Below are 20141 nucleotides of genomic sequence, written 5' to 3'. Positions count from 1 at the left end.
TTAAACGCGAAAGTAATTCTGTCTGTCTTTTATGCTTGCACGGTGAATTTACTGAAACGTATTTGATGAAATTTGATGTGAAGCAAGCAGGAAATCAAGGGAACCATGGGCTACTTTTATACCTAGTAAAGTCGCGGGCAACAACTAGTAGTCGATAAAATTAAATTTGTATCAATTGTTTGCCAATAGAGGTTAACAAATACTTTACTTATCAGAACTGGGAGAAACACAAATTCAGAAAACTTTCATAATACCCTTATTTTTTCTAGTATATCTTTTCATAGATATCGATATTTCAAAAATATAGAGACCCAATTAATAAGTCGTAAACTTAACCTCCAGAACTGTACCTATTTTATTCTTAAACGTGTTCGTTCTTTTCTTCTAGCACCAGAAATTTTATCCTATGAACCGTTATCCCTGGCTGCGGATATCTGGTCGATCGGTGTTCTGGCGTACGTGCTGCTAAGCGGCTATTCGCCGTTCGCCGGCGACACTAAGCAGGAGACGTACCTGAACATAGCCCAGTGTCAGCTGTCCTTCCCGCGGGATTTGTTCCGCGGCGTGTCGCAACGTGCCATCCAGTTCATAAGGGAGACGCTTGTCGTTGATCCGAAGTGAGTATTATGCCATTTCTAGATAGTAGAATAAATACTCTACGCATAAATTAGGTGACCGTGTTTAGTCTCAAAATAAACATCCGTTTTATAGTTTTAAAAATATTTCTCATGAGATCGGTAGCAACAGTCCAATTGCTATGGAGTTCGTGATAATACTTCCTGTATTATCACGAACTCTCTTGCTTGTATCTAATGTTCTTATTTTTATGATTAGATAATGATTTTATTTTTAAACGTAGGTATTTGGAAACAACTCGAACACAAATAACAATTCAATAATTAAAATGTCTATGTTCGTTAATATATTTAGTCCCTATTAACATGCTAACTCTCTGGACACCCAAAATTTTTCATAATCATTTTTGAATAAAGTTTTCTTGGTTTTATGAAATGATACGTATGATTTTAATCAAATATTATAGATACATAATAATAATTGATGTTTTTCTTTTAAGGGGTCGTCTCACAGTGGAAGAGTGCCTGGAGCACCCCTGGTTGAAAGACGAGACGGACATACCACGAGCGATCGTCGGCGTGGGGTTCGGGGCGGCCGACCTCGCTAGCGACGACGATACCGCCGACACTCACAGCGTTAACGGGATTAACGGAAATGTTAACGGACTCAACGGAGTCGGTTCCAACGGAATCGGTTCCGTAAACGGCACCAACGGAGTCTCTTCCGTAAACGGCGTCAGCACTGTCAACGGACTCAATGGAGTTAATGTAAACGGCGTTAATGGAGTTAACGGACACAACGGCATCAGCGAATGCAACGGGACCAATGGCACGCACGACAGCAAAGGTGAGGTTCATTAATTTCAGAGCACGCTAATTGTTAAATACTCTAATAGTTTCATTTTAAAATATAAAGCGGCTTATCTGTTCATAAAAGCCATTGGACTTAAAAGGGTATGAGCCTGCGTTGACTTCGAATAGGTATTGACTAATATCTCCATCACAGAGAGCGAGGACGAGCGCGACAAGCCGCTGAAACACGCGCACGCCCGCGACGCCTCCCCCCCCTTCCCCGACGCGCCCTCCACGCCCAAGGTCAGTCTCGCGCTCGTACGTACGTCCTGTGTATTTGTAGCAGTAGAATTTGTACAATTGGTGTAACACGCTTGCCGCTTGATAAAAAGTTTCGTTTCGATCGTCGGTCTGAACTAATATCTCTACCGCTCCTTCCAGGTGTCACGGAAATCGCACCCGCACCCGCCGTCCGTGCTCGCGCTTTGCAAGAAGTTCCAGCCCGACTACGAGAAGCCGGCCAAGCTGCCGCACGCGCACGCGCACGCGCACGGCCACGCGCACGCGCACGCGCACGCGGCGCACGCGGAGTGCGGCTGCGCGTGCCCGGCGCCGTGCCTGCGCCTGCGCGCCGCACAGGACCGCGCCGTGCTGTGCTAGCGCGCGCTGTGCTGCCTGTGGCGGCGCTAGCGCAGCCCCGCGCAGACGCTCCAGAGACTGCCGTGTCAGTGCCGAGTGGGAGCTGTAAATAGGACGATAGTTTTAGAAGTTCGTTTGTATATTTTTAATGAGTAGGGACCCGATTACGCGAACTCGGAGGACGGCCGCGGAGGGTAGATCGACGCTTCCGTTGGTATATTTAACTTTGTTACTCGTCATTTTTCGACGGAGAGATTTTATGATTGTAAATCCTTGTTGCTGTCGATTGTGAGTCGAAGTCGCGTCAGTCTACCGCCTCGCGCGGTCGCCCCTGGGTCGAGTGGGCGTCGACTCGTTGTCGAGGACGCGACGAGTTCGTCGAGTAATCGCGCTCCTACAGCGAAGGTACAAAATGCATAATTAAACGCCAACGACAGGAGTGCTTGTAAATGTGTTCTAAGTAACCTTAAGTCCCGCGAGCCGACCGGCCCGCCGAGGTGTACATACTCCCCCTTGTGACGAGCCGCGGTTAATTTATTGTCGCCGGCCCGGACGGCTCGCGGCTCAGATTTATAAGAAAATTGTTAACGTGTCGATCGTCTCGGACGCTATATTCGTAGACGTAAGTGTTTAGATGATTTTTAAAGAGTAATGTACGTTACGTATTGTTAGGCCGGAACGAAACTGCCGACGCTTTCGCCCCAAAAAACGGGACCAAAATTTTTGTAGTCGCAAATGATTCCATATCGGTATAGTTGTTGTCGTGTTTGATAATCAATATAAAATGTTATCACTAAGAGTGACCGCTTTCGGGTTGTTGAATAGATAGGAAAATTGTTATTGCCAAATGACTGTTTACGATGAGCTCAAATTTTGCGACTTTTTTCTTGTCTCGTGTAGAAGTATGGTGCCTCTACATGTCTAGTTAATTCCCCTTTTCCCACTTAATGAGTTTTTATTTTTATTTTAGTTGTGTATAATTTTTCTTTTCGTTTTGTTCACGAGAAATATTTCATTTGTTTTAACATCGTCTCAACAAAACTCGAAGATTTATTTACCTTGTGAGAGCTGTTGTGATCCATAACTCATTTGTAAAAATAAATTATTGTGATATAAAAATGTTGTTTCTTTTACTTAATAAGTGTCTTTATGTGTGTTTGTCCCTGGACATCTAACCAGTCCTACACGACTGGACCGAATTTGATGATATTGTTGTATGTTTTTGAGTGGGCCCTTGGGTTGATTAGATTGGACCCGGTAGGTGGCGCTGCGATGGGTTATTATGGCTAGGATTATATCATTATAATATTAAACAAAATAAATTGATTATTTCACCCCTATGTAGTCGGGCCGAGCAGCTAGTAAATATATAAAAGTGCAACGAAATATATGAAAATATTTATCAGAAAGAAAAATAAAATGTTATCCTCACGAGACGCCCATCAAATGTGAAACATGAAACTTGATGGCTATTCAAGGAGTATATAATAAAAGAAAACTAATAAATATTGTTTTGAAAAATCATATTTGTTTTTTATTAAAAAAAAATACCAGAACCTTACACGCCCGATAGCTTATTCCCATCGAAGCAAGAATCAGTATAAACAAACCTAAATTGTGGAATTCCATTAATAGTCATATTGTTCACTTTAATTAGTTTTTGACTAATACTATTTTATTCAGAACAATAAAATTCAACTGAACTACTTATATCCACATTACTTTTAGTTTCAAAGTTCCGATAACAACTTCGTCGACGTACAGAACGCAATTTTTTCGCAAATCATTCAATGAATGTCATAGATGATTCCAACACTCGAATATGATAGCGATATATTGTCAATTATACGTCAAATGTTGTTGATTTGAGATCTGGGGCAGCTTTACTTAGAGCGTTATGTAAAGTAAAATTAAACAACAACATTCAGTATAGTTCAATTTATTTTACAACAGTCTTGTGGCGTAATACATAATAAGTCGCTCATATTATCAATAAAACACCTCGCCTTTAAACACCAACCATTGGCACAACGATGGAACACATCGGGGCCTTTAGGACATCAATAACTTCACTGCAATTGATTTATAACAATATAAGGCTTTGTAACTCTCAACTTGAGATTGCATTCAGCAATACTTTAAATGTTTTCACTTTGACAACTTTACAAGGACAACCTTTAAATTTCCAAAATAGATGTTTCAAGTTATAAAAGAAAAAATCTGCAATAACTTTACGTTGACGATAATTATTCGACTTATAATTAAATCTCATACAGTAATTTATAAATGGTGCCCTAAAGACCGTTTAAATCACAAACGAAATCACATCACAACCAAATCATGCACTTATATCTAAATTATAATTACATATAAAATTAAAAAAAGGCAGTTTTCAAGCGAGTTCGATACTACGATTATACTGTAATTATCTTTACATTTTCCTTATAATTATTCAGTATATTTTGTTAGACTATCTATTATAAACAATTAATATTTTTTATTCATATATCATTCATAATATAGCACTCTAAAATACATATGTGATAAAATGTTGATACTACTTGCTATATAGGCGGAAAAAAATTTTGAAAGAGAAAATAAAACTGAAAAGTTCTCTACAAATTAAACATGATAAATAATGTGGGTTACATAATAATATTATCAAGAATTCGTGATGTCAGTTGCAATTAGAACATCACATCTGTCTGAAGATTTAAAACTTGTTTTGTATTATAATTTCGATATATTTAGTCCATTAAACCAAACTTTATAATTTTAAATGTTTGCATCACAAGCAGACTTCATTTTAAAACAATTGTAAAAGTGCCTTAATTGTTTTTATTAACTAGTTTCAGTTAATTCGCAAAAATTACTACAAAATGCACATTTTAAACTTGCATTACAATTTTTTTATATACAAAGCGATTATTTAAAATATTAAAAAAAACATTTATTTATTTTATGTCAGATTACATAACAATTTTCGAATGAAAATAAACTTTTGGATCCACAGCGACATCTAGCGGCTAAATTGATTTTACGCAGGCTACCTTCTCACGGTTAAGCACGCGTGGCTCGACCTTTACTGTATAGGTTTTAAGAATCGACTTTGACAACAAAGAGCAATTCAATAAATGATATTATCGATAAAATCCAAATATACATATCCTTAATAAATTAAGATCCACAGATATTTCAATCATCACTAACTAATACTATAATCACATTGTCATATTCTAGAACATCTTAGGAAAATTATTTTTACTTAATATCAAATATATAATGACATATACTAAAATATATATATATATAGTTATTAAAATTATATAATATTAATTACAAACTCATTTCAAATTAATTAATACATGTGTATGTTTAATAGACTGAAATTTTTAAATCAGGTTTTGGTATGATAACTCTTTTGTCATTTTAATCCACATTGATGAAGGAATATAATAAAAAAAGATAATATATTTTATTCTCTAAATAAATTTATTGCTATATACACGCACACTAATATTAAATTGCATCATAAGATTTGATATGAACACAATTTTGCTTGAACGATCCATTGCATTCCATATTACTTAACTCATATAAAAGTTAAAAGCACTCTTGGAGTAACACAGAAAAATAATTCAGAATTTTGCGGCCATGATGGTAAATGATTCAACAGCAATTTCAAGAGATAGAAATAATCTGATTTATAATCTTCATTTTTGTCACAAAGCTGACTTCATTCAATTTTTAATTTTTACATTTTTTCCTGCACATCGTGCACAGATTATTTCGCTAATGTCACGTAGGATGTTGAAGACGCAAAAGAGATAACATCATCATTTATCGTGTAAGTGTAAGTGTAGTAGACTGACCTCATACTCCAGTACGGTACGGTATTCTGTACAGTGAGTGACCATCCTATTCCAATCGAGGAAGTAAAGATAGAAAAATATCTTAAGTGTTATATTTTCCATACGATTTACTAATAGTTCTGATACAGAATGCATTACAGACAGTTCTTGATTAATGTATCACGATCAATACAACACTACTCCACTTTACTGATATCCACTTTAATTTTACTTTCAAAACTCGATTCTAACTTCGCCAAAATTCAATACGTCATTCGATTTACATTTTCACGAAAACGATTATTCATAATCAATAATATCATATAAATAAGTCAAATTTGTTTATTTATCTTTACCTCCCGTTTTTGAACAGGCTATAGACACGGTACTTTCTTCATTTAACGATCCCATAACGACATTTTAAATTAAATATTAGAAATATACATACATTTCTAGCAATATTTATTTAAGACCTTTCATTACATTGTAGTTTTGTATATACTAATAATAATACTAATAATGAAATTTTCCGAAACACAGACGGCATAAAATTATAAAATTAGAGGACACAAAAATGTCGTAACATTAAAACTAACAAATCACAAAAAATTATAACACTATCCCTGAATAATTCATTCCATTTAGATTGACATTTCTTGTAAATAATTTTTGAAGCGAAACCTTGGATGTATTTAGAGTGTAACTGCAACGTTTCTGTACGTAACGTTTGAGTGAACGTTTCTAGCGCACAAAAACATCACGTCTATCACATACCGAGTTGTACGCGTTATAGTTTATTAGAAGAAAATAATATATATTTTGGACTTTTATCTAAATAAAGATTGTTTACATTAAAAAATTATAAGAATTAATTTTCATTATTATATTTAAAGTGTGTATAGCTGCTATTTCATGTTAAAACATTTGAATCCTTTATAACAAACAATTTTTACACATAGATATATGATAAGTTCTCGGATATTGTCCATATGTAAGATCAATACAGAGTTTCAAAATTCTATCTTTGCACAGTTGTCGTTCTCACTGGATGGATTTCAATGGCATAGTATCTTATGTACTAATTAAATTTATGGAATGAGAAACAATCCCATCATATAATAGAAGCGATTATCAAAGTCCTCACGAACGAAATTTTGTAGAGAAGTCATTCATTTCAGTTATGAAAACGATAAATACTTTTTCATGAACACACCCTATAGCCTATTCCATTTGAAGAAGGAATAAAGTTTAACAAACTTTACATATTCCATTCAATATATTATTGTATCCTTCTATATTATGCACTGCAAACAGTTTTTATTTATTTATTTTTTATTTATAGCAACACTATTCACTTTACTTATTACATCCGCTTTAACTTTACTTCCAAAGTTCCGATAGCAACTTTGCCTACATTCAAATTGTCATTTACTCACAAATCCATTATGAATACAAAATTCAAAATCTCCACTATTGATGTCTACTAAACTTTATTTGTCTCCAATAATTCTATAATAGAAATAGGCTACATATAATTGGAAATATATATACATATATTGTGTTGTGCATTAGTGTTTAATAAAAAAAATAAACTCTGACATTTTAGAATTGATTGCAAAAGTATAAGGGTGTTCAAATGTTATAATATTTGGAATGTAATATTAAAATAAACAAAAAACTTGACGTTAACTATGCTTAATATTAAAGTTACCATTAAACAATTAATCATTTATGAGTTTCCGGCTGCAGGATCCCGGTCCACGTATTGAGGGTCTGGGCAGGTGTTCGGCACCCTATGCCCTTTTTTGTACACTTAACAACTTTGTATAATTTCATGATGGTGTATGAGTAGTTGAGACGTGTAGGGGTAACAAACAAAGAAATTCACCTTTGTATTTAAATAATAGGATAAAAATTGTATCTAACTCTAAGTATCAAAATCTTTTTATTTTCAATAAGAAAATCCACGGCCCAAACCAGCGGTTAACACATTGAATCTATTCTGTAATTTATATGTATCTGATTTATATCGATTGGGTTGAAGCCTTATGAAGAAGTAAGCGAGTCTTTCTGGATTTCTGAGCTGCATTGGATATGTAATTTTTACTTTAAGTCTGTTGATCTACTGGTCAGTGGGCTACAAAAAGGTAAGTGTCCACCACCAATGCGCCACCAACCTTGGTAACTAAGGTGTCATGTCACTTAAATATGTTTACAAGAACATTCCAAGAGGTATTACAACACACAGCAGGCATTAGCTTTAGTTCACTTATAGAAGTCATTTTAATAATTGATTTCATTTATACACATTATACTGTTCCACATTTAAAAACTAATTTATCTCTAATTTAAAATAGTGCCGCGGTTACGGAAACACATCTGCGATTCTAAAACTTTCCATTTTATCCTTGAGATTTTTCGTCACAAATACTGGCTGAATGATCTAAAGTGTTTTAAATAACCCAAGATAAATAAGTTACCAATTATAATTTTAAATCACAGTATCACCGTTCAAAGTCCGTGAATATTTTTCCAAAGCTTCGACAACTACAACTGAAGTGATCCATACACATAACACACAGGAATCCCAGCGTTAGTGTCCGTTGAGCACGGCGCCGGCCAGCTGGCCGAGCTGGTCTGCGTACTCGGCGTACAGGCGCTGCCACTGCAGCTGCCGCACCAGCAGCGACAGAAGCTCTTCTAGGATGTCGTGTTTCTTTAAGCCCTGGAAGATTATTAACAAACTATCATTAGATTCATATAACATGTATACTCCGGAGGTCCTGAAAGTTTTTTTTTTATATTTTTTTATATACAACAATTTAAATAGTTCAAAATATATCAATAAAAAGGATAACACAGACTTATTAATAAATGTATGTCTCTAAAAATAATAATAACGAATTAAAACATGCGATTAAATATTCTCTCAAATTATTTCAAGCATCGGTGGTTCAGTGGTAGAATGCTCGCCTGCCACGCGGGCGGCCCGGGTTCGATTCCCGGCCGATGCATTATTTTTTATATATAATAAAAAGATTACCAGAATCGTATTTTGCCATTTCTTAGGAGTAGACGTGCAGTGACTCGGTCCGAGTAAGTCATCCAGTATGTTTCTTAATTGTTCTTCTGTTCCTGTGAAATTTAAAACACTTTAATGTACAGAGACATCCAGGGAAAACTACTGCCAGTCTGCTATATTAATGAATAGTGCCGGGCAAATTGGACAAAATGTAATTAAACAAACAATCGACAAATAGCTATTAATATATTAATTCATTTAAATTAAGAAGCAGGCGAGTTATAAAGCGTATGCTTTTTAAATATTGCGTAATCAAGAACAATTAGATCAAAAGTTATTTCAAAAGTTATTTGGACAGTTCAAAAGTTATGTAAAGTTATGTAGGCTGCAGATATTTTATTATGAATAAATTTGATAGTTGTCTAATTATTTCGTTAGCGAAATAGAGTATAAACTACTTTTAGTACAGTATTTTTCATTAAATTTTAATGTAACAAGGCGTTTCAAGAACCTACTCGAACAAAGAGTATTTTTATGTATGTAAAGCAAGTTACCATGATGTACGAGGTGGTCGAAAAGCGCCACGAACCAGTGCCGGTAGTCTGCGGGCAGACGCAGGTGCAGGCAGGCCGCCACCTGCGCCTCCAGCCAGCTGCGAGCCGCGCCCGACAGCGCCTTCGAACGTCTGCGGCGGTGACGATACGGGTGTTACAAGTGTATATAATGTTACATTTTATAGTTAAGATAAATCAATAATACATGTTTATGGATTACTGATACACAAAAATATAAATTATTACTATGCACATTATACAAAAAAAATATAGTTTTGTCTTTATATGTATATATACTCGTAGAGAGATTATAATTAAAAAAATTATATTACACTAACATATTACACACATATTTATTATTTATAAATTATTAAAAACGAAACAAGAATCAGCTCTTATTATACACTAATTGAAAAAATACTACTTGAAGTGCATTGGTTTCTCAGAAAAATGGATATATGTTATATACGAATGCTTAAAGCACGCAGTACATACTAAACTACTACTACATAGGGTTCTACAGAGGGGTTCTTTGAGGTAACTAAATTTAAGAACTGATCTTAATTACTAACATAGAATTAAACTTTACTTTTTTACTCTTTGTGCAATCTGCACAGACATTTAGGGCCTTTTTATTTTGACGTGGGCTACGTACGGATGCGTGCGCAGTGCGGGCACGTGTGCGTGCGGCGCGCGCGTGCGCGAGGGCGCCCGCGGGCCCGCGCCGCCGCCCGCGCGCCGCACCGGGTCGCCCGCGTCCGCCCACACCACCCTGAGGTACAGCACAACGAAACACGAATGAATCCAAGTAACGTTCGCAGACTTGAATGCTCGTAGATCTACCCAGAATAGAAATATTAGAAATACTTGTAAATCTTAAAAAAGATGCCTTGCTTGTGGTTGTAGAAACCTATTAATATTTTGGCTATTATAGTTAAATATGTGTTCACATTACATAAGATAGAGAAGTTATTTATTATAATAATTGATTTCTCGTACATTGTTATTATGTCCTAAGATTTCTGTATTTATATTTGCATTTTTAAATTAACATTAATATTTTACTAATATAGTCTTACCATGCGCATAATTTCTTGCAATAAATATAACTTTTTCCATTACTGAGTGAGATCATTGGATTGCCGTCCTCGAGTAGAGAACAATTTGATACTGTAACTGAAAGAAAAAGACATTTTTTGTTAATTTTTTTTTATTGTTGGTAAATAAATATAATATTATCGTACCTACATACGTAGCTTATATGACTCTTTAGACGTTTCATAAATAAATCTTCAATCCATAAATAAATAATAACGATATTTTACTTATACTTTTACTTTATTTTTTATGTATGTATTTAAGAAATATCTAATAATATATAAAAAATCAAAATATAAATTCTTACCACCATGCGAGAGTAGATTCCTAAAGCAAAGCGGTCGCACGAGGCACGTAGCAGCGGACAGGTCCCATATGGCGAGCTCGGCAGACGTGGTCACCACCGCCAGCGTATCCCCGGACAGAGTCATTTTGGCAGCTTGAGATGGTAGTGCTAGAAAATGTTATAATTTATAATTAAGAGTGGTCTAGAAAATTTATGTTGTGTTACGACATTTCTGTTAAACATTTTAGTATATTTATATTCACTAATTTGAATATAAACAAAACGATTGAGTTCAAATTATGATAATTTTGTGGTATTTTCGGATAGCTCCATATGCTAGTAGGATATCATGTCCGGTGGTGCGTGCGGTGCTCACCGAGGTGCGGCAGCGCGCGCGCGGGTGCGCGTGCGAGTCTCCACACGTGCAGCGCGCCGTCCGCGCACGCCACGCACGCCCAGCGCGCGTCGCACGCGATGCACGTCACGGGGGAACCTGGGGGTGATGTTTCATTATTATTTTAGCAAGCATAACGAGCACTGGCTCACTCACCCTTTGAATCAGGACTCAACACTGGAGAAGTATTGATGGTAGGTGGTAAAAAATTAAGGAGTTCATTCATCCTGCACATGCATTTCAATGTATGTATGTAAAATTATTATGCATCCAGCATTGTACATAATGCCTTATATGATCACTTGGCCTCCAATAAATACATAGTTGACCATTTTCTGTAATCTTACCTAAATAAGTTTCCCAGATGGGGTCGTTTGAGGCCGAGTTGTTCGGTATAAGTTCGAGTCGCGATAACGTCCCGTAGTGCGTGTTGCAGGCTTTGTTCACAACCTAAAAATGTGAAAGACCATATATGATAAAATATTCGTATATTAGGTATTTACTTACTAAATTAAAAAATATTGATCCTAAATCATTGATTATGTAATATTTTCAATTTATATAAATAGTATTAATTGTATTTATAGTAACTTTAATATTCCTATATATGATGTATAAGTAGCTCTTATAAATAAGTCCTCTTTGTGCCAGTAAAAATGTGACGAAATGTTATGCTTATGAGAGGAGTTGGTCGCCTAACTCCTTCCCATATAGTATCCCATACTAGGTGTGATCCTAGTAAGTCGGAGTAAGTCCCTTCATGAATTGAAAAAGGAATCATTTTTAAAAGCCTCTGAACATGTAATACCTGCAATCTCAAGACGCCAGCGGCTCGCACGACCGGACCGGCGGTTCCTAGCGCCGGCGCCGGCAGCGCGGGGGCAACTGGGCCGGCGTTCTTTAAAGTGGGAGACCCCGAGGCCCCTGCGGTGGGAGAGGCACAGCTGCGCTTGGTCTGCAGTTCGTCTACGCGGGGGCCCGGCAGACTCGCCGCCGTGCGCTTGCGCAACCTCTGCTCCAGACCGCTGGAAGTAACTCATAGTAAATGTTCGCATCATATATCTCAATACTGTTTATTAAATCGCTGTCGGTTGGTGGTTAGGTGTTAGGCTTAAAAAGGTCTATGTCCTTCCTTAGGGTTCAAGCTTGCTTCACACCAAATTTCATCGAATTCTTTACATTCGCATTTATAATATTTAGTATATTACATAGCATATCCACAAATCGAATGTGACAATTCTAAATAATTTATATTCTAATATAATAACTAACGTACGTGTCGTTCCGCACGCTGGCGGTGGCGTGGTTGCTGACGTTGGGGTGTATGATGATGTCGTCCCGTCGCTCCACCTTGATGCGGGACTTCCCCTGCGAGGACGTGCTGAAGCAGCTCTCCGTAGCGGGCTGCGACCCCAGAGACTCGCTGTTAACGGAGACGTTTATGTTTATGTTAAACCTTGTATAAATACTACTTACCACCCATCCGTATTATTAAAGTATTATTATATAGTAAATAAAAATAAATCGTCAGACATTTATCATCAAAATGATAGGATGCCTGATGGTGATATGCTATTTGACCTTCGAATTCGACCTACGTTTGGGGGGCGAATTTAGAGGCTGAATTTGAAATTTAAAGGCTGATTTTGGAGGCGAGGTTAGAGGCAAGATTAGAGATTGAATTTGGAGGCCGAGGTTAGAGGCAAGATTAGAAGTTGAATTTGGAAGCCAATGTTAGAGGCAAGATTAGAGGTTGAATTTGGAGGCCGAGGTTAGAGGCAAGATCAGAAGTTGAATTTGGAAGCCAATGTTAGAGGCAAGATTAGAGGTTGAATTTGGAGGCCGAGGTTAGAGGCAAGATTAGAAGTTGAATTTGGAAGCCAATGTTAGAGGCAAGATTAGAGGTTGAATTTGGAGGTCGAGGTTAGAGGCAAGATTAGAGGTTGAATTTGGAGGCCGATGTTACAGGCAAGGTTAGAGGTTGAATTTGGAGGTCGAGGTTAGACGCGATATAAAAGTTCGAACTTGGGGGCTGAGATGTGGGGCCATGCTTAGAGGGCGAGTTTAAGAGGCCGAATTTAGACGTCGAAGTACAAGGCGAGGTTAAGAACGATTATAGAGTTGTTACAATACAAGTTTGAGACCGGGTTAAGCGGCTGAAATCAGTGGCCAGGGTTAGTGAATGAGTTTAGAGGCCGGGTTAAGAGGGCATGTGCGTCGATTCATTCGAGTTGTGGTCGCGTTTAGAGTGCAAGATTGAAGCGTTACTTGGCGTCGACGCTGGTGAGCGGGATGTAGACGGGCGTGATGCGGCGCTTGCCGTCCGACGTGCGCGTCTCGATCTGCCGGTCCACGGGCCGCGGGGGCAGCGGCGCGGGGGGGAAGGGCTGCGGACAAACGGTGCTTACTTTATACCGCAGGTGCCCACCTGGGACGGGCCAGGGGCCGCCTGGGTAGGTTGTCGACACCTTTACATCTTTAGTATTTGCGTTTATACAAAAAAATGCGACACCACCATTGGGAGCTAAGATGTTATGACTCCTGAGCCTTGTACCGCTATTTGGCGGCTGATGAGTGGTTGGTACCGACCTAGACGGGCTTGCACAAAGCCATACCACCAAGTATTCGAACGAAGTTCTATTACGCGACTTACAGTATAGGGAACTGAGAGAAATCGTCACGTAAGGGAAAAACATTTTTCCCTCTTCAGTCGACCTTCAACTCCCTATCTCTTTCTATCGTATACTTTTTTATATGATATTATTGAAACTTATTTTTTGTTACTGTTTTAACTCATACGGAATTTGTAATAAAAATTAAGTTCATTGACATTTAACTATTCTCAACTGTTATTAATTTATTTTATTGTATCAGTTATTTAATACATTATATACTGCGAGAGATCTTAGCCCTCAGTATAGATGTAGTGAATAATCCTTTCCTTTCGTATTTTCTCGGAAATGTTCGTTTTTGTCTTACTACTTCACTCGCACTCAGTACCCATCGAGACAACGTAGGGAACGGTCGCATTGCAAGAGGAAGTATCTATATAGAGTAGTTAATACCACAGAAATATTTTGTTGATATTTATGTTAGATTTTGTGATAAACTTCATGGACTCGTGTACTAATGCAGGCCACCTATATTTTGATATACTTTTTACATTTTACTCTTGTCTGTCATTTTTGTAAATAATAAACATTGATTTTATTCGATCCACATTAACAAATCATATTTATTTATATTAATTTCTCTGCTGGTATTTGTTGTTTTATGTTGAGGTGTCTTTTTTGTTATGTCATAGTATTTTTAATTAATTACAAAAATTTATTGTTATAAAAAGATCTGCAAAATCCTACTGTAGTTTTGACTTATAGTTAGACTTTTGGGGTTCCAATCCTTATAGAATCATTAGATCATCTCAACCGGAATTTGGTTTTTATCAGTGCGTTTTATTGAAATAAAACGTCCTCGGTAACTAGTTATATTTTTGTTTACCTAACGAATTCTTTATATTATAGAATCGTGGTGGTTTTAACATCTCATTGTAATATACGTCAAACGGGCAGTTTGACATTTGACATTGATAAATAAAGTATGCGATTTATTTGATACCTAAACGTAATTTAATAATACAGTAATTCATAGACACATCGGCACCATTCGGGTGTTATCGTTGTTCCGAGTTTTGCCGATAGGAAAGGATTATTCACTACATCTATACTCGGACTAACTGAAGCTTCAAGCGCGTCAGATGACGTCAGCATACGAATTGTTCTCTCGTGAGCAACTTGACCCTCACACCTTAATTTTAGTTTTTCCGTTCGTACTCTACTGTAATGTGTATATCTAGCTATATTTTTAATTGTACCGTCGGAGCAAGAAAAGTTTCGTCACCTTAAGTTCTATTATCGTGTGCTCGGTATGCGCGATAATCTGCTTTACCGATTGAGTATGACATATTGCGTCGCAAAGTACACTATTTTGAACCTAGTTATCACACTATGTTAGTTTAATTTTATGTGCAGTTTCTGTTTAATGCTTTAGTTGTCAAAATGTACTAAGAGTTTACGACTTGATAAAGGAATTAATTTGAAAACTGACGAAGGTTTTCTTACTCTGACTGTACATATTCAAAATACTTATAGTATATATAACTTGGTAAAAGTTATATTAATATGTACCTGTGATTTATCGCTCTTCGGCGTGATCTCCTCCTTTGGCGGTTCCTTCTTAGCTTCTTGCTTCTCCCGGGCCAGCAGTATCTCGGGACACTCCACCAGCAGGTTGGACGTGAGATCACCGCCGGGCTCGTTCACGAAACATTTCCCGTATATCTTCTCATAGAAGGCATTCTGTTCAGAAAATTAATCGTTTATTTCACAGGATTATATAAGCAAGCGTCGCTGAACATCCATATACTGAATGTTCTTATAATTCATCTCGTGTCGTCAAAATAAATGTCCTGAGAATGTTCAAGTGTCGGATGAAGATCTGCCACATACGTATCCATCACACCATATTGGTGTAACGTTGTGGACTAAGGTCCAACCCTCCTCAAAGACAAGAACAGATGAGGTCTTAGCCCAGCAGTAGGGCATTAATAGTTTCATATTTTATAACGTAAGCAATGGTTTTAAAAACACAGTAAAAAATACTGGTCAAGGAAACCGTTTCAAGGAAACATGAGAATATTAAAAACTGTTTTAAAACAAGAGTGTCTTAACCACTTGTTTAGAAAAGAGTATTATTTTACCAACTTAATATTTTTGGAGGTAGATTAAGAAATTAATTTCTTGATTGAAATTGAAGTAAATATTATCTGTTGAATATACTTGGGTTACCTTTTCCTCGAGAGTGAGCGGCGTGCCGATCTCCGTTTTCGTGAACTGTATGCACGCGACCGTGCCGTCTGTACTGCAAGCTAACAGTTTCAGTCCTGAAATGTTATAAAACATTTTTACCCTTTAACTTTATAATTTTTTTTTTTTAATTTTATAATTTAATTCAATTGTTTAACTGAATCAAATCAAATTAAAATACACTTTATTCAAGTAGGCTTTTACAAGCACTTTTGAATCGTTATTTAACAAACTATATTAAGTGAAGCTACCACCGGTTCGGAATGTAGATTCTATCGAGAAGAACCGGCAAGAAACTCAGTAGTTACTCTTTTTCAACATACAAAAATACAGTTATGTATGTAATATATCCTGCCTGGAAGTCAAAGAGCTATGTTATGTCTTAAATGTGTATGTGTGTGTTTATGTTTAGCTTCTTTTTATATATAACAAATTAGTGGAATATTTATTGATTAATGTACCGTTTATATACTGTTATTAATTAAGGTTTATTATACTGTTTGTTTCGCTAGAAAAAAAAATCTAAAATTATCAAAAATATTTTGACTGCATTATATTTTATTTTTAGATTAAAATAATGACTAAGATTTTGTTACAAAAAAAAAACGGGTGTCGAAAATGCACATTCGACTGGTACAATGTTCCTTATGTTTATATAACCATATTATCAAATAAATTACAGAGGTATTAAAACGGTTGATGCACTGAGTGAATAATAATTTCAAATGAATTTTAAACATCAAGCCTAGTATTGTTGTTGAAATACGTTAAGACGTCGAGGTGTCATTAAGGTGAGCAGGTACCGTCCGAGCTCCAGGAGAGGTCGAGCACGCTGTCGCTGAACAGCTCGTGCACCACCACCAGCGGCCGCTTGAGCGACGTGAGCCAGATGGACAGCGAGCGGTCGCGCGACCCCACCGCCGCGCAGCAGCACTTCTTGCCGTCCTTCACGAAGATGTTGCTGTTGAAGCGCTGGAAGGCGTACCGATTGTGCTGTTTTTATTATGCTAATGACTTGCAGTTATCATTTTTAATGTCTGCTATTCGATGTATGTAAATTAGTCGATAAATGCCCTGATATAAATTATATTCAATTGTATGTACGATATACACATTTAATATATACTATATGAAAAGTTATCACGATATTTTGCGGAAGAAATAATAAATAATTAATTAATGAGAATCAATAGATGATGATGATAATACTGTAAATCCAACAGCGAATCGATTGTGCGACCATTGTAAAAAGTACAATATATGTCTCACAGCACACGTGACGGCCTTCTTGTGGCCCACGAAGTCCTTGTCGCAGCGCCAGCTGTCTCGCTCCACCACCTGCGCCGTGGGCCCCCCCCCGTTCATGGCGTGCGCGGATAGCACGTACTGACCGTCCGGCGACCACGACAGACGGAGCACGTGAGTTGTACCTTAAACGTACAACTTATTAATAGGGATTGTTTTTTTTTGGATTAATTTTATTTCGTTAACTAAACATATTTTTCAAAAGCATGATGTATATAGTCTTGTTTTTATTTGCCTGCTTGTACTTGTGATTAAATTATTAACCTAATTTTAATTGTATAACTCCTAAATCTTATTACATTCTGTTGGCTCTAGACCACACTGAGACCTTAAAAACAAAGTTTGAGATTTTAAGACACTGCATTTAAACATTTAAGAGGCCTGCTCTGCTACATTGCAACTTTGTGGCAGAATAAACTTACCTCACCTAACTTACTTCTTTCTCAGCAAGAAAAAAACCTTTGCCCACAAATAGGACAATGAAGTTGGGCTGGAATATACTTGTGATTGTATCCTAACAGATATATATATAAATAGAAATGAGCCATCAGTTATGATTAATCTGAAGCTCAATTTGTGAGGAACATTCGATCAGAACAGAATCGGGAACCACCATAATAAATTAGTAGTATTGGCCCCCAAGCTGTTATTTTTTCTTATTTTGGACATTTATGTAGTACAACAAAATAAATATATAAGTCACCTCCACATTCTTCAAAAGATTCCGTAATGACTGCCTGCGATGCCCAATCGGCTGTCTTCCAGACTCTTAGAGATTTATCATCGGATTGAGATGCTAAATATTTTCCCACCTACAATAGTATATAAAAAAATTGCTTGAACACAAATGACAAACACTGGAAGTATTAAATGTAACAAAAAATATTTATAAGTACTGTAATTACAGATTTTCAAACATTACTGGTCTATTTTTAGTAACATTATATAAACAAATTCTGTATAAGGTTGTCGAAATGGGGATTAATATTTATGAGAACTATTTTACTCTTTATTTCTTTAATAAAGTAAAATTTAAAATTGCCTTTTTGAAGTGCACTTACAGGATCCCAAGCAACTCCCTTCACTAAGCCGGTGTGGCCATTCAACACACACACCATTTCTGGGAACTTTTCAGCATTCCAAATTATTATTGTGTTGTCAACACTGCAGCTCGCTAACCACTTGTCTAATGGTGACCACGCAAGATCCAGAACATCTCCTGAAAATATAAGACCAAACATAAATATAGAGTTATTTATGTGTATGTAAAACACTTTAATAATCGGCACAGGAAGTATTACACAGCCAGATTAAAATGGCACAGTTTCTACATTTACAGTGTGATTTGGTGACACTACATGAAAGGGATTCATAGGAATTCCTTCTGCTAACATGACACAGAACGAGAAACCTCATCTGAATGGCTTATTGTGTTAACACAGATTCCCATGATACAGAACTCTTTTAAAAAAAATTATGGGGCTCAAAAAGTTGTGTTTTAGCTGATGTTATGGATAAAAGGAGATGAAATTTTAGGAGGGTATTTACAAACTAACATATAATTTATTGGGATATTGCCAGAAAAGTGTTTGCACCCGGGGTGCTTGTTGTCCATGAGTCGGGGCTGACAATTATTATTTAAAGTATATTACAATATTAAAAAAAATATTACAACATACTAATTTATAATGTACTTAAGAGACACACAATAACTTATATTTTAACTAACATACAATACAAAAATATAGTAAGGTGCAAAAATCCATCATAAAAATTTATGTAAATCATAGTATATATAAACAGTATTAGCAATTTTAGCCTTCCTCAGGGCTTATCAAATAAAATGTAGTATTTTCTTATCTCTAGTCTCTCTAGAGTTCTTTTCTTTATAGTTACAGTTATAAACTATCAACTAATAACAAAATATTTAAATTTAACAACTCATATAGGTACTCCATACAAAGTGTTACTTCTCCTAAGGTGTAGACAACATTGATGTATTATTATTATATGAACCATAATATATTATGTATATTTAAGTTAAACAATAATGTTGATTATACAGAAATAAACAAATTGCATCACAAAACTTTTATAGTATATTATTGCTATTAATTTTAGACACATTACTGACCTGCATGTCCTCTTAACGTTGTCAAGCATCTCCAAGTTTCAGCTTTGTGTTTACCGGTAGCTCCCACAGCTACACTAAGTCCCCATACCATAACTAAGCTGTCATCACCACCAGATGCCAAGTATCGACCTCCATTACTCCATCGCACACAATTTACACATGCTGGAACATACATTTTATTTTTATACTTTCTCCGTTTGTATTTAGTAGAAGTAATTAATATAAATTTAAAACAGTCTAACCTAAATGGTTATCCATTTGACATAGCATTTTCGGAACATTTGAATCCCATTCCACTTCTTCGAATAGTACAGAGTTAAAATTCCAAACCACAACTCTTCCAGAGTCTTCTCCTTGCCCGCCAGTGGCAAAGCGTTTACCAGTTGGATGGATGTCCACCGAAAATATTGGCTTCTCTGAAAGTATAATTGCTTTAAAAAAGAAATCAAATTTTTAAAAACAACTTGAACATAACTTACCATCATGATTGACCCAGCTGGGTTTATAGAGCTTCATTTATAAATAGTTAAAGAAATATGTACCGAAAATAACAACAATTTTGTTTATTTTCACTTAAATTTTATAATTGACAATGACATTTATTTTAATTCTCGAGTCTCGACTCCCGG

The 20141-nt window shown here is 36.3% G+C and overlaps 2 protein-coding genes and 1 non-coding gene across 5 annotated transcripts in view; 2 read left to right on the top strand and 1 right to left on the bottom strand.

Annotated features, from left to right (window-relative positions):
* The window catches only part of LOC125064579 (serine/threonine-protein kinase 17A), a 170090-nt gene extending 166560 nt beyond the window's left edge, over nucleotides 1-3530 (top strand). The window contains exons 4-7 of one of the 3 annotated variants that reach the window (XM_047671692.1): nucleotides 389-617; nucleotides 1076-1422; nucleotides 1582-1685; nucleotides 1809-3530. In XM_047671692.1, the coding sequence (XP_047527648.1) occupies nucleotides 389-617; nucleotides 1076-1422; nucleotides 1582-1685; nucleotides 1809-2027 (899 nt within the window). In that variant the 3' untranslated portion in view covers nucleotides 2028-3530. Of the gene's footprint in view, nucleotides 1-388; nucleotides 618-1075; nucleotides 1423-1581; nucleotides 1690-1808 lie in introns of all 3 variants that reach the window. The other 2 variants (XM_047671691.1, XM_047671693.1) reach the window with 2 other exon arrangements.
* A 2879-nt stretch (nucleotides 3531-6409) lies between these two features.
* Nucleotides 6410-20103, bottom strand: LOC125064938 (protein HIRA homolog). The gene is made up of 20 exons (XM_047672255.1): nucleotides 19992-20103; nucleotides 19755-19928; nucleotides 19513-19674; nucleotides 18440-18597; nucleotides 18082-18190; nucleotides 17343-17503; nucleotides 16877-17045; nucleotides 16056-16150; nucleotides 15396-15566; nucleotides 13480-13598; nucleotides 12488-12634; nucleotides 12020-12236; nucleotides 11559-11661; nucleotides 11194-11310; nucleotides 10839-10985; nucleotides 10513-10609; nucleotides 10089-10205; nucleotides 9434-9564; nucleotides 8901-8992; nucleotides 6410-8582 (listed from the first exon to the last, which is right to left on the bottom strand). Exons 1-20 carry the CDS (start codon nucleotides 20026-20028, stop codon nucleotides 8451-8453), a joined length of 2655 nt encoding a protein of 884 aa, XP_047528211.1. The 5' UTR covers nucleotides 20029-20103; the 3' UTR covers nucleotides 6410-8450.
* Trnag-gcc lies at nucleotides 8801-8871 on the top strand. The gene has a single exon. It is a non-coding gene; the product is annotated as a tRNA-Gly (tRNA).
* Nucleotides 20104-20141: the final 38 nt, after the last annotated feature.

Source organism: Vanessa atalanta, chromosome 6, assembly GCF_905147765.1.
Source record: "Vanessa atalanta chromosome 6, ilVanAtal1.2, whole genome shotgun sequence".
In the NCBI taxonomy this organism is placed as follows: domain Eukaryota; kingdom Metazoa; phylum Arthropoda; class Insecta; order Lepidoptera; family Nymphalidae; genus Vanessa; species Vanessa atalanta.
This window is presented reverse-complemented; position numbering and strand designations above follow the sequence as displayed.